Source organism: Staurois parvus, unplaced genomic scaffold (assembly GCF_062004578.1).
Source record: "Staurois parvus isolate SC_StPar_1 unplaced genomic scaffold, SC_StPar_1.0 ptg001418l, whole genome shotgun sequence".
Lineage (NCBI taxonomy): Eukaryota > Metazoa > Chordata > Amphibia > Anura > Ranidae > Staurois > Staurois parvus.
The window spans coordinates 406,010-419,696 of NW_028319214.1; the positions used below are offsets into that span (position 1 = coordinate 406,010).

Below are 13,687 nucleotides of genomic sequence, written 5' to 3' on the forward strand. Positions count from 1 at the left end.
AAAATTATAATAAAATCAATCACATATATTATTCTCTATTACTCTGCATATATTAGGTATACCCTAGAACGCTCTATCCCAGCAATGGGCAAACTACGGCCCGCGGGCCGTATACAGCCCGGCGGACCTTTTAATCCGGCCCGCGGAGCTAGGCTCCTCTCACAGTCCGCCCTGAAGACCGCTGTAGCATGAAAATCTGTCTCCAATGAGGATCTGTCCCCCTCGACGTATCTGCGCATGTGCCGGAGATCGCCGATCGGCTGCGAATGCCTGAAACTGGCACATCCGCAGATACGTCGAGGGGGACAGATCCTCATAGGAGACAGATTTTCATGCTACACCGGAACGGCGCGGGAATACGGCGAGAGGAACGCGCGGAGTAAAGGTAAGTGAATTGACACAGGGGGGACTTGGGGACTTAATATGGGGGATGAATTACTATATGGGGGATGAATTACTATGTGGGGGATGAATTACTATGTGGGGGATGAATTACTATGTGGGGGATGAATTACTATGTGGGGGATGAATTACTATGTGGGGGATGAATTACTATGTGGGGGGATGGATTACTATGTGGGGGGATGGATTACTATGTGGGGGGATGGATTACTATGTGGGGGGATGGATTACTATGTGGGGGGATGGATTACTATGTGGGGGGATGGTTTACTATGTGGGGGATGAATTACTATATGGGGGATGAATTACTATGGGGGAATATTACTATACTTACTATGGATGACACATACACATCATTCATCTACTCTTGGTCCGGCCCCCGGGTCCAATATATGAACCCATTGCGGCTGTCAAGTCAAAAAGTTTACCCACCCCTGCTCTATCCACTGCCAGCTGTCAATCACATGGGGAACTGGTGGCTGTGAAACGTCATCAGGCTGTACCACCCCAGATATAAAACTCCACCTCCAGGAAGCGCAGGTGCATAGGACACTTTGGCCACAGTAAACCTCCACATTTTGAGCATGTCCCAAATTCATGTAACTGCAAGTACAATTTATACTCCTTTTTGGGGGAAAAGGTGTACTGCCTGTTAATATGCAGTATGAGAGTTTCTACAGGTTAGGCATTTGCCTCAAGGTTTGGTATCCAGTAGAAGAATTTTTTTTTTTTTTTAGGGCTAAATTTTACTTTATTTAATGACCATGTAGGTCATTAAAGCAATAGGTTCAGAATTTTTTTTGCAAAGGAGATATACGTACAGTAGTCTCCTGCAGTAAAAGCCTGGCTGCTAGCAATTTTTTCCTCAGAAACCAGCCCTGCTTTGGACTATAAACGTTATCCTGTAGTTTACCTTTGTTGGGCTTCATTGATGGATTTAGGGGTGCTTAAGAGGTGTAAATCCATGAACAACTCCTTCCTCCATCAGATGTTAATGATCTTTTTCCAGAACCTCTTTAATACTATAACATTTCTCTTCCATTTTATTATTGCTGGGGATTTGTCTTTTATCTCTTGAATTTTGAAATGAAGACGTTCTGTTAATGTATTCCTTTGTGAAAATGTTCATCTAATACTTTGGGGTCAATTTACTAAGTGATGAATACTGCATAAATTTTTGAGTTAAAATAACTCATGCGGTATTTGTTTCAAAAGCAGTCAGTTTACTAATAAACATGCGTTATTTATCGAATATGTTAAATATTTATGTTTTGCAATATTTAGCACTTTGCGGTTTTTTATTTTTGGTATTTTTCACTATTTTTTTTTTTTTTTTTTGCAGGCTAAAGCTGGCCATACACATGTAGATTTTCAGACGAGAATATTCATACGAAAAGTCATACGAAAATTCTTTGAACATTCAGTGAATGAACGAATGTCGTTTGAAAATTGTCTTTTGCTTTTAACATTCGAGTTTAAAAGGAATGTAATTTCTGAACGATAACCACATTTACTGGCCGAAAATTTGTTTGATCGAGAAAAGTTTTCCTTCCTGCCCCTTCAAATGTTCCCGTTACTGCAGTCGAAAACAAACATCGATTTGATCCCACTAACGATTAGAAAATCAAATAAAAATTTTTGAAACTAAAATTCTCAAACAGAAATCTATACGTGTATGGCCAGCTTAACACTGCACCAGAATGCACACAGCAATTTTGTGAAACTGAAAACGTAGTGTGCTTTCATTTACAAAATGATCTTCCTCTGGTGAAATGTTACAATTTATTTTCATACCTGAGCTCAGAGGAGAACATTTTTACACTGATACATTTTATACTTTTCACTTTCTGGCCAGTGCAGAGTTCCTTTTTAATTGTTATTTTGTACATTTCTAAAATACCGCCAGCAAACATCAGGCGATAAATAGCAAATGTGTTTTTTTTTTTAACCACTTGCTCTCCAGAGGATTTACCCCCCTTCCTGACCAGGTCATTTTTTGCGCTACGGCGCTGCATTACTGACAATTGAGCGGTCATGCAATGCTGTACCCAAATGAAATTGAGCTTTTTTTTCGGTGGTATTTCAATCGTCTGTGCATTTTTTAGTTTGTGCTATAAAAAAAAAAGACTGACAATTTTGAGAAAAAAAACAATATTTCTGCACCCCCCACCCGGAAATGCAAAATAACGTATATACAGGGGTGTATTTACCACAAGGCATTTGCCTAGGGTGGCATTTTTCAGGGGGGGGGCAGCACTGCCCCTCAGAAGAAGGGATGGAATAAGGGACACACACGGCATGGGGACCTGGTGGGTTCCGAGAAAGGCTGCGGGTTTCATGACGGTATATGCACAGTCCAACTCTTGTTCCTGGGGATGTGCGGAGCTGTGAAGGTGAGTCTTTTTCTGTCTTGCTGTGGCATTTTCGTGTTGCCTAGTGCAGCACAGATCCTAAATACACCACTGCGTATATATACATGATGTTGTGCACCCATGCCACCCTGTAGCAGTATATCTGCTATAAGGTGGTCAGGAAGCAGTTAATGAATTGACTTTAATGATTTTTCTCATGTTTGTTTGTGGTATTTATCTCACTATCAGTGGCGGACTGACCATTTGGAAACTGGGGCCCGGGGTCAGTAGGTGGCCCCGGTACCTTTTTCATAGGCTTTTTTGAGTTTGGGCAAAGACACAGGGGCCCCATGATTCCCTATTGCCCAGGGGCCCCATGAGTTGTCAGTCCGCCCCTGCTCACTATTTTAACGAATGTGCGGTATTTACCTCACATTCGATATTTTAGTTTGATGAATTGACTCTTATATTATCTAATGCGATATTTCGGAAAAATGAGTCACGTCACCTCCATATCGCATACAGTAACCTTTAGTGAATTGACCCCTTTGCAATGTCAAATGTTGAAAAGTTAGTGTACTCTATGACCTGCCATGGAAATCTGCTTTTCTTTTACTAAACACATTCTTCTTCACACAGAGTTTGAGAAAAAAGTGAGTTTGTTCACTGTGTTAAGTTGTGTGCTTTAATGTCTGATACACTGATTTGTCTCTCTTGTTTTGTAGTACTGTGAATACATGCCAGATGTAGCAAAGTGTAGACAGTGGCTTGAGAAGAATTTCCCAAACGAGTTTGCAAAACTTACATTAGGTGAGCATACCAAGTATATGCTTTATTCTAACTCTGCTAGTTGGTACAGCAGCAGCAGCATAAATCTGTTAGTCAAGTTTCTGCTAGATTTCTTAACACTGTTTTTCAGTAGTGGGATGGATGTCAGCCTTGGGAAAACGGAAGATTTCTGTCCCTATTAATTTCTCCATATCTAAAACATGTCCTTGCCCTTTCGTGTACTTCTGCTTCATCTTGCTCATTCCCTTTGACATGTCTGACTTGCATGGACTTATCAGAATCCCAGGTTCTTGCTAGTGGGGCCATTCACACTAGCTGCATGGTATAATGCTCCTTTTTAGCATGTAAGCTGGTGTCTTTGTCCCTGGCTCATGCAATGTATTCAATGTATTCATCCATTCAAGTCTTCACACTTCAGCACTGTGACCTGTAGTGCTATCCAATGTGTTATGGAAAAATGCAACATGTCAGCAGTTCTCTGCACATCAAACTGTGAAACGGCCTCATAGAAAACTGTTTTCTACACTCACTGGCCACTTTTAGGTACATCTTGCTAGTACCGGGTTGGACACCCTTTTGCCTTCAGAACTGCTTCAATTCTTCACGGCTGAGATTCAACAAGGTTTTGGAAACCTTTCTTTAGAGTTTTTGGTTCATATTAACATGATAGCATGCCTTTGTATCATCTCGAACCAGTCTGCCCATTCTCCTCTGACCTTTGACATCAACAGGGAATTTTCGTCCACACAGCTGCTGCTCACTGGATATTTTCTTTTTCAGTCCATTTTTTGTAAACCCTACAGATGGTTGTGCGTGAAAATCCCAGTGGATCAGCAGTTTTTGAAATATTCAGACCAGCCAATCTGGCACCAATAACCATGCCACCACGTTCAAAGTCCCTTAAATCCCCTTTCTTCCCCATTCTGATGCTCAGATTGAATTTCAGCAAGTCATCTTCACCACGTCTAGAGGCCTATATGCATTGATTTGCTGCCATGTGATTGGCTGATTATCAATTTGTGTTACCAAGCAATTGAACTAGTGTACCTAATAAAGTGAATGGACAGTATCAAAACGTTTGCTAGGGCTGCCCCTAGAGCTCATCCATATGGCCTTGCCATGCCGTGAGGCTCTATTTTTTTGCTAGTGTTCTTAGAAGATGGACCTGTTCTCTGGAGCAGTATTTTTCAGGTTTTTTGTTTGGTTTTGTTTTTTGAAGCTTCTTTCAAGATTTGACTGCTTGTTACTCTGGGCTGTCTAGCAGTTTTCTGATTGGTTAACAACCGTGTGTATTCTGGGGAACGTACCCAGACTACTGTGTAGGGCCAGCTTGCAATGTTAGCTTTGGGCACTGAATTCTGTGTTAGATGCTCAACATAGCACGGAGGGCAATATGTGTAGGTTTTAAAAGCAGAGGATTTCGGAGTTATCCACTTTCTTTTGGTAAACCTTATTTTGTTCAGGGTTCAGAAATGGAGCCTCCCAAGCCCTTATGGGTACTAAAAAACTGGTTAAAGTCAAGATAGACTTTTTCAATACAGGCACAAATTGTTTGTGCACTTTGAGGACTGGCCTGACCCTGGAAGGATTTTCATTCCTCCTAAGGTTTTTGCTGTTCTGGTAATGTATTATGCTGTTTCAGTTCTCAGTAAACACCTTGCCATTCTTATAGAGAAATAGAGATTTTCCCTCTTTTAAAGATGCTGTTGGTTGTCATCTGAACGCCCTCTTTGCCCTTGTAGGTCCTGCCCTGCAGCTAGTTTTTGCTGCCATGTCTATTTGCCAGACTATTTCTTTCTGGACAAGATGCATGAATTGAGAACAGGAACCTGTCTTTGAGGACCCTGCCTTCTTAGAACCATTATAGATGATGCCCTCAGCATTATTGTTTTTCTGTTAACATTCTAGAGGATGTAATTTATGAAGTTTCTAGAATACCCCTTACCTCTGTGCATATCTGCAGGTTTTGTTTTTACTACTTGTAAAAAGAGGACTTCTATGGATGCCTTCAGAAGAAATATTATTTCAAGGTTTCTTTTCAAACCTAGTCACACTAAGAACCAAATGGCAGCATCACTACAATAACTATAACTACGGTATCTAACATATAAGATCTAACTTTCACCCTTGAAAGTGCAAAACACAATATAACTCCAATATGTTAAATATATCCCTAAAATTGTGAGACAAATTTTCATATAATGAAAACCAAAAATTTAAATACATATATTAAATGAACCCCAAAAATTTTTTTCCCCCAAAAATTAAAAAAACAAAAAAATATATTACGATAATAAAATTATAAGTCACTCGTGTCCGAAATAAAGTCACTCCAATCTTTGTTTCCAATAAATTTTTCAGATCCTTTGATATCGAGCCCTCCAATTGGCTCCCAAAGGAAAATATGTACCTCAAAAAAAAAAACTGATATAGTGCATTAACTTTATAAAAAATCAGTATCATACCCATATACCCATATGCACTGTGCAACTTCAAAAAAAGTGATATTTAAAGTGAGAAGGTGAACACATTGTAATAACCGTGATTGTGCGTCACTCTGTGAGTAAAATAATAAAAGTGACCATTCAGTGTACACGTCTATAGTGTAAGGCATAAATACCCTTACCCAAAAAACACCTTATCAATACTGCGGAAAAAAATATCACGCTCCCATGATTTTCTTCCAAGCCTGAATAATACGCCTTATGATGTCATCAACCACCTTCTCCTCGATGTCATCATGGCTTTTAAGGAAGTACTTCTAGTACCCAGGCTCCATGCGAGTGATATATAAACAGGATATAGTGTAATTCCGTTATGGGATTAATAAACATATACTTTATTCACTGCTTACATAAGGTTAAAACATTAAACGCTTATTCCCATGCCCTCAAACCTCTAGGGTCGCCGAGCAGCCTCCAAAATTGCTTGACATGTGAATTCCAATATCCAAAATGGCCAATACGCCACTTCCGGTTCCTCTCCTGTGCATCCGTCGCTTCCCTTGACGCGTTTCGTCACATTCGGGACTTTGTCATAAGGGGTGTCACTTTAAATATCAAGTTTTTTTTGACGTTGCACAGTGCATATGGTATATGGGTATGATATTAATCTTTTTTATAAAGTTAATGCACTATATGAGTTTCTTTTTTGGGGTACATATTTTCCTTTGGGAGCCAATAGGAGGGCTCGATATCAAAGGATCTGAAAATTTGCATTATTGGAAACAAAGATTGGAGTGAATTTATTTTGGACACGGGTGACTTATAATTTTATCGTAATATTTTTATTTTATTTTTGTTTTAATTTTTGGAAAATTTCTTTTTTTTTTTTTTTTTTTTTTTTTGGGGGGGGGGGTTTCATTTAATATATGTATTTACATTTTTGGTTTTCATTATATGAAAATCTGTCACAATTTTAGGGATATACCGTATTTTCCGGTGTATAAGACGACTGGGCGTATAAGACAACCCCCCTACTTTTCCTGTTAAAATATAGGGTTTGGGCTATACTCGCCGTATAAGACTACCCCCCTCTTCCAACCAATCACGGCAAGCAATGTACCAGTATTTTCTGTACACACTGTGCACACTGCATACAAAGCCTGCTTGGATTGGGTGGGTCAGCTCTCCCTGCCTGCCCAGCCCTGCCTGTCTCCAAGATACCATAAATTGCACAGAACTGCCACAGACATTATAATATTAATAATTACCGTATCTCATAGCAGTTAAGGGGACAAGGTCGGATGCAGCAGTACCATACCGGTACTTCCGAGCTGACACTTCTGCACATGTCTAGGGCAGCAGTAGACGATCACTGATCACCATTCCTCGCAGAACTGCATGAGACGTCGGATGCAGCCGTTCAGTGCTTGATTGATCGTGACTGAAACTGTGACATGCGCAGAATCGCTGTGTATCCCTTCTCTGCATATCACAGTTTCAGTCAAGCTCAATCGAGCACTGCTGCATCCGACGTCTCATGCAGTTCTGCGAGCTACGGTGATCCGCGATCGTCTACTGCTGCCGAAGACATGCGCAGTAGCGTCAACCCGGAAGTACGGTAAGGTTTCAGCACAGCACCCGGCGTATAAGACGACCCCCGACTTTGTAGACGATTTCCAGGGGTTAAAATGTCGTCTTATACGCCGGAAAATACGGTATTTATTTAACATATTGGAGTTATATAGCATCCCTACAATACTAGACTTAACATTTCTAAAACCAATTTCTTTGTGTGCCAGAATTACAGATGGAATCAATGAAGTCTGTCATTGCTTTTCTCAGACAAGGGGAATTTTTTACATCATTTAGACATACAAGATGTCTAAACATTCCCATGTTTCCCCCGCATCAACACTTTTTGTGTTTTGTTGAGGGGGACCAACGCCTTCATCTGTAACATTGCTATTTGGGCTCTCCTTTGGACCCCAAGTATTCACAAAAGTGCTTGCTCACTTTCCGACCCTTGCAAACCCAGAGCAGTCAGGGTTACCTGGACGATCTCTTGCTGAAGGATTCCTCAGCTACAAGCTTACTATAGCTGCCACTGTCCAAAGGTCGAATCAGTTCCTTCAAACCTTTGGCTGTACAATCAACTTTCCCAAGTCTGCTCTGCAGTCCTTACCGTCTTGAGTAAATGGAACTAATCATGGATACAGCCCAGACCAGTATTTTTTTTTTTTTTCTCAGGAGAACGTTGCTTCCCCAGTGTCTTACACAAGAGCCCTCTGGACAAAAGGGCAGCCCTGTGTTCTCTTCTGTATGGTAGTTCTTGGCTTGATGGTAGCCTCATTTGAGCCAGTTCCTTTTGCCCAACTTCACTCAAGACCCCAACATTCTAACGATGGGGAACAAACAAATCTATACTTTGGATTACCCTGTGTTTCTGTCCAGCCAGACAAAGCTCTTCCTACATGGTAGATCTCCAATCCTGCCCTGGAGTTGGGAAAGTCTTTAACTCACATGCCCTGGATGGTGGTAACAATGGATGCCAGGCAGATGTTGCATTTCCCTGACTGTCCAGGGTACCTGGTCCCCACAGGAGTCGAACCTTCCCATAAACATTCTGTAACTGAGAGCCATTAAATTATAAACCGTGCCAAATCAATGGCCTACATAAACATCAGAGGCACCAAGAGTCAAGCCGCCCTAAGAGAAAAAAGTCTGATACTCTCCTGGGCTGAAAATCGCATTCCAACTTTCTTTACCATCCAAATCCTTTAAGTGGACAGTTAGCAGGTGAACTTCCTAAGCTTTCAATATTTAGACCTGGGGGTGTGGATGGTGCCTGCACCCAGAGATCTTTAAAATTCTCTGTCAAAGGTGGGTAAAACCATATATGTGGATATCTTGGTGTCCAGATTCAACAGCAAGCTGAAGAAATTTGTAGCCATAACTAGAGATCCTCTAGCCTTTGCAATAGATTCTCTGATTATTCCTTGGACTCCCTTGAAGTTGGTTTATGCCTTCCCTCTAAATATCCTTTTCTAGATTGCTGTGCAGTCCCGATTCCCATTGTACCAGATAGACCCAGAAGAACGTGCTACACAGACATACTTGGATTTCTGGCAGACAAGCGCTGGCCTCTTTCAAACATGCCCTAGGCCCCCCCTGCTTCTCATTTGCTGGCTTTAACGGCATGGCTTTTGAAACTTGGGTTTAGAAACTTTGTCAGTTTATAATACACTGAAATGTTATCCTTTTGTGAGCTTGAAGTCCAAATGTTCTTTCCAGGTTGAATGTTGTTCATTTATGTGAAATAACACATATTGGTTTAGTTTTTAATTGTGAAGACTGACACAATAGAAATAAAAAGCTAAAAATGACTTGACTGCATGACTGATTTTGCTTTGCTCCCTAATTATCTGTGTTTGTTTTTGATTGATTAAAGGGAATTCTCCTAAACAGGAATCTGTTGGTGAGGGCCAAGGGCCAGTTGGTGAGGAGGAGGAGAAGAAAAAACAAAAAAGAGGTAAAATGTCCTGAATTTTTCATTGGTTGCATATTTGCCATTACACATCATTCAGTGAGAACTTTTTATTTTAAAAATCTATTTGTTTTTCTGTTTTAAGTCTTTGTATTTCTAGAGGCATGTTTAGTGATTTATACAGCTGAAATGTAATAAATAAGTGTAAAGGGACCCTTAAAGTGTTACTAAACGCACAACAGTAAAATCAGTCTGTATATGCAGTAAAGCATGCTTGTTATACTCACTGTGGAACCTAAGGTGTTAATCCTCTGCATTGTTTAAAAATGCTGTTTGATCCTGACCTCTCTGATCCTCCCCTTCTTCCAGTGTACCCCTCTTATCTCCTGATAAGACATCATGTAAAGACACTGCACATGCTCAGTTTAGTGTTGCGAGAGAGATTTTATTTTTTGTTTGGGAGAGTGCATGTGATTAGCACAGGACCATTCAGCACTGTCCAGACAGAGGTCAGGGGTTTTGCATCCTCCTAGAACAGAAAGAGAACTCCTCCAAGCTTTAACATGTGCTCGTTTTGGACACTAGATAAAATGAGAATATACGTCTTGCAGACTCACTTGCAAGGGTAATTTTGTCTAGGGTGAACATGAAATGCAACTATACAGCACTTGCATTTATTCCTCGCTCCCACAGATTTCCTCCCAGCTGCACAAGCAGTCCCCCAAAGCTGCTTCACTTTGCCGCTCCATCAGTCACAAGCACTCTGACATGTTGCATAGTAAGTGAGGGCGCTTCATAACTGTGCTTGTTGCTCTGCTGGCTTCAGCATTCCAAAATCACTGGAGCACTTAAAATGAATGGAGTGTGCATGGGGGATAAAAGCTAGGTGGAGGGGTCAGGCAGGCTATCTTATTGCGGTAGTAAAATTGTGTCCTAACAATAAAAAAAGCTGGTTCTGCTGCATGTTCAAATCATAATGTACTAGTATGCACCACATACATACTAGCACATTATGATCGACTTACCTGCAAACAAAGCCCTCCAGCACAGTGCTGTCACAACCCCCCCCCCCCTACCGGCGCTTTCATCTTTGGCTGCGCCATTCATTCATGGTGTTCAATGAATGCGAAAACTACAATTATCAACAGTCTTTGCAGTTGTCAGCTTGCAATTCTCAATGAACTACCAGAGCACTGTTCAGCTCTCTAGGTAGTTCACTGAGCTTTCTGTCATTGTGTAATTGCCTGCCCGTATCCGAGGTACGGTCAGACAGCTACACGGACAGTCTGGAAGACCGTGGCATTACACTCACGATCTGCTGATCGTAGTTCCTATGCTATATAGGCTAAGTGAACTTATACTTTAAATACCAAGACTTTACTACCACTTTAAGCAGAAAAAAACTCTATAGAATACTGCAGACTAATACAACCTGCATCTTCTAAACCGGTCCCAAAATGTATGCCAGGGTATGATGTAACCTTGCAGAGTGTAACAGTGCAGATAGCTATATCCACGCTGGCATAAATGAGCCCCTTAGTATAGGTTTCGTTAGGAAAGACTATATAGAACTTGATGTTTACATTTGGTGACCATGTGATCCCTATAGTCAGGAACCTTTATGATTGATATGATATTCTGGGGCTGGCTTATTCTGGTGAGGTTTGTAGGTTCAGACATCATCACACCCCCAGACTTGTGTAACCTGTACATCATATTGACCCATCATTAAAGGGATGATCTGATCACCCTAACAAAAAAAAAAGAGGTGTCTCAACTAACCAACTGTTTCACAACTGTGCAGGTGGTAGAGGACAAATTAAACAGAAGAAGAAAACTGTACCACAAAAGGTTACGATAGCCAAAATACCTAGAGCGAAGAAGAAATATGTGACAAGGGTATGCGGTCTGGCAACGTTTGGTGAGTATAAATTTCTCCAGAGTCAATGTTTTGCTAACATACTATTGCTGACTGTGCTACAGAGTTGCTGACTTTTTTTTTTTTTTTTTAACAGAAATTGATCTCAAGGAAGCACAAAGATTCTTTGCTCAAAGATTCTCTTGTGGTGCCTCGGTAACTGGGGAGGACGAAATCATCATTCAGGGAGACTTCACAGATGATATTATTGATGTAATACAAGAAAAGTGGCCAGAGGTAATTCATACTGATTGTTCTGAGAGAACAAATGTCTGCTTCTGGGGCTCATGTACTCAAGCATCAGACTTAGAATCAAGTGTTTTGGCTTGCATTAGTTGCTTTAAATTTTCTGTTAGTTGCATCAATATTTGTGTGTTGCTTTTGCATTCACAATGGCTTTTATGGGGAAGAAAGGTAGCCCACATACAAATAAAGCCTATGTACATGAGGCATTAATAAGGCAGCATAAAGTTTTCTGTTCATGATAAAAAAAATAAAAATAGTTATCTTATAAGGAACAGAAAAATGTTGTCTGACATTTTGTCTTGACCTGCTCCTGAAAAATAGCAGGGCACTTTGTGCCTTGGCACGCTGGTTACTTTACCTTCATAGGTGTATATCTGCAGTGTGAGAATATGTAAGGCGCTGCTGTATTATATTGATCCTTTTTTTTTTCCTTGCTGGAGAGAAAGCCGAGGTGCAAGGATTTCAAAACCCCTGCGTCATCTACAGTGCCTTGCAAAGTTATTAATTCTCCTTTGAAATTTTCCACATTTTGTCATGTTACAATCAAAAATGTAAATGAATTTTATGTGATAGACCAACACAAAGTGGCAAATAATTGTGAAGTGGAAGGCAAATGATAAATGGTTTTCAAATTTTTTTACAACTAAATATCTAAAAAGTGTGACGTACATTTGTTTTCAGCCCTCCTGAGTCATTACTTACAGCTGCAAGTCTTTTTGGGGCTGTCTCTACCAGCTTTGCACATCTAGAGAGGGACATTTTTCCCATTTTGTTTTGCAAAATAGCTCAAGCTCTGTCAGATTGGATGGAGAGTGTCTGTGAACAGCAGTTTTGTGAACAGCAAATCTGGACTTTGACTGGTCCATGTTAACACATGAATATGCTTTGATCTAAACCATTTCTTTGTAGCTCTGGCTGGATGTTTTGGGTCATTGTCCTGCTGGAAGGTGAACCCCCACCCCAGTCTCAAGTCTTTTGCAGACTCTTAACAGGTTTTCTTCTAAGATTGTCATGTATTTGGCTTCATCCATCTTCCCATCAACTCTGACCAGCTTCCCTGTCCCTGCTGAAGAAAAGCATCCCCACAACATGATGCTGCCACCACCATGTATCACGGTGGGTGTGGTGTGTTCAGGGTGATGTGCAGTGTTAGTTTTCCATCACGTGTTTTGCTTTTAGGCACAAACTGCAAATGGGACTTCTTATGGTTTTTTCAACAACGTTTTTTTTTCTTTCCACTCTTTCATAAAGGCCAGATTTGTGGAGTGCACGACTAATTGTTGTCTTATGGAAAGATTCTCCCACCCGAGCTGTGGATCTCTGCAGCTCCTTCAGAGTTACCATGGGCCTCTTGGCTTCTTCTCTGATTAATGCTCTCCTTGCCCGGCCTGTCAGTTTAGATTGACGGCCATGTCTTGGTAGATTTGCAGTTGTGCCATACTCTTTCCATTTTCGGATGACGTATTGAACAGTGCTCCGTCAGATGTTCAAAACTTGGGATATTTTTTATAACCTAACCCTGCTTTAAACTTCTCCACAACTTTATCCTGACCTGTCTGTTATGTTCCTTGGCCTTTATGATGCTGTTTGTTCACTAGTGTTCTCTAACAAGCCTCTGAGGACTTCACAGAACAGCTGTATTTATACTGAGATTAAATTACACACAGGTGGACTCTATTTACTAATTAAGTGACTTCTGAAGGCACTTGGTTCCACTAGATTTTAGTTAGGGATATCCGTGTAAAGGGGGCTGAATACAAATACATGCCACACTTTTCAGATATTTTTTTTTTTTTTTTTAATTTTGAAAACCATTTATCAGTTTTCCTTCCGCTTCACAATTTTGTGCCACTTTGTGTTGGTCTATCACATAAAATCCCAATAAAATACATTAAAATTTTTGGTTGTAACATGACAAAATGTGGAAAATTTCAAGGGGTATGAATACTTTTGCAGGGCACTGTATTTTGTGTATTCGTGATTCCTAAACCTTTCCTGTTGCTCTTTGACTATTCCTCCATCAGTCACCAGATAACCAGTCATTGGGGTGGGG

At 40.7% G+C, this 13,687-nt stretch overlaps 1 protein-coding gene across 1 annotated transcript in view; it reads left to right on the top strand.

Moving 5' to 3' along the window:
* The window catches only part of DENR (density regulated re-initiation and release factor), a 28,091-nt gene that overhangs the window by 13,740 nt on the left and 664 nt on the right, over positions 1–13,687 (top strand). The window contains exons 4-7 of the mRNA XM_089661974.1: positions 3,479–3,563; positions 9,435–9,515; positions 11,275–11,391; positions 11,486–11,625. Coding sequence (XP_089518100.1) covers positions 3,479–3,563; positions 9,435–9,515; positions 11,275–11,391; positions 11,486–11,625 — 423 coding nt within the window. The remainder of the gene's footprint in view (positions 1–3,478; positions 3,564–9,434; positions 9,516–11,274; positions 11,392–11,485; positions 11,626–13,687) is intronic.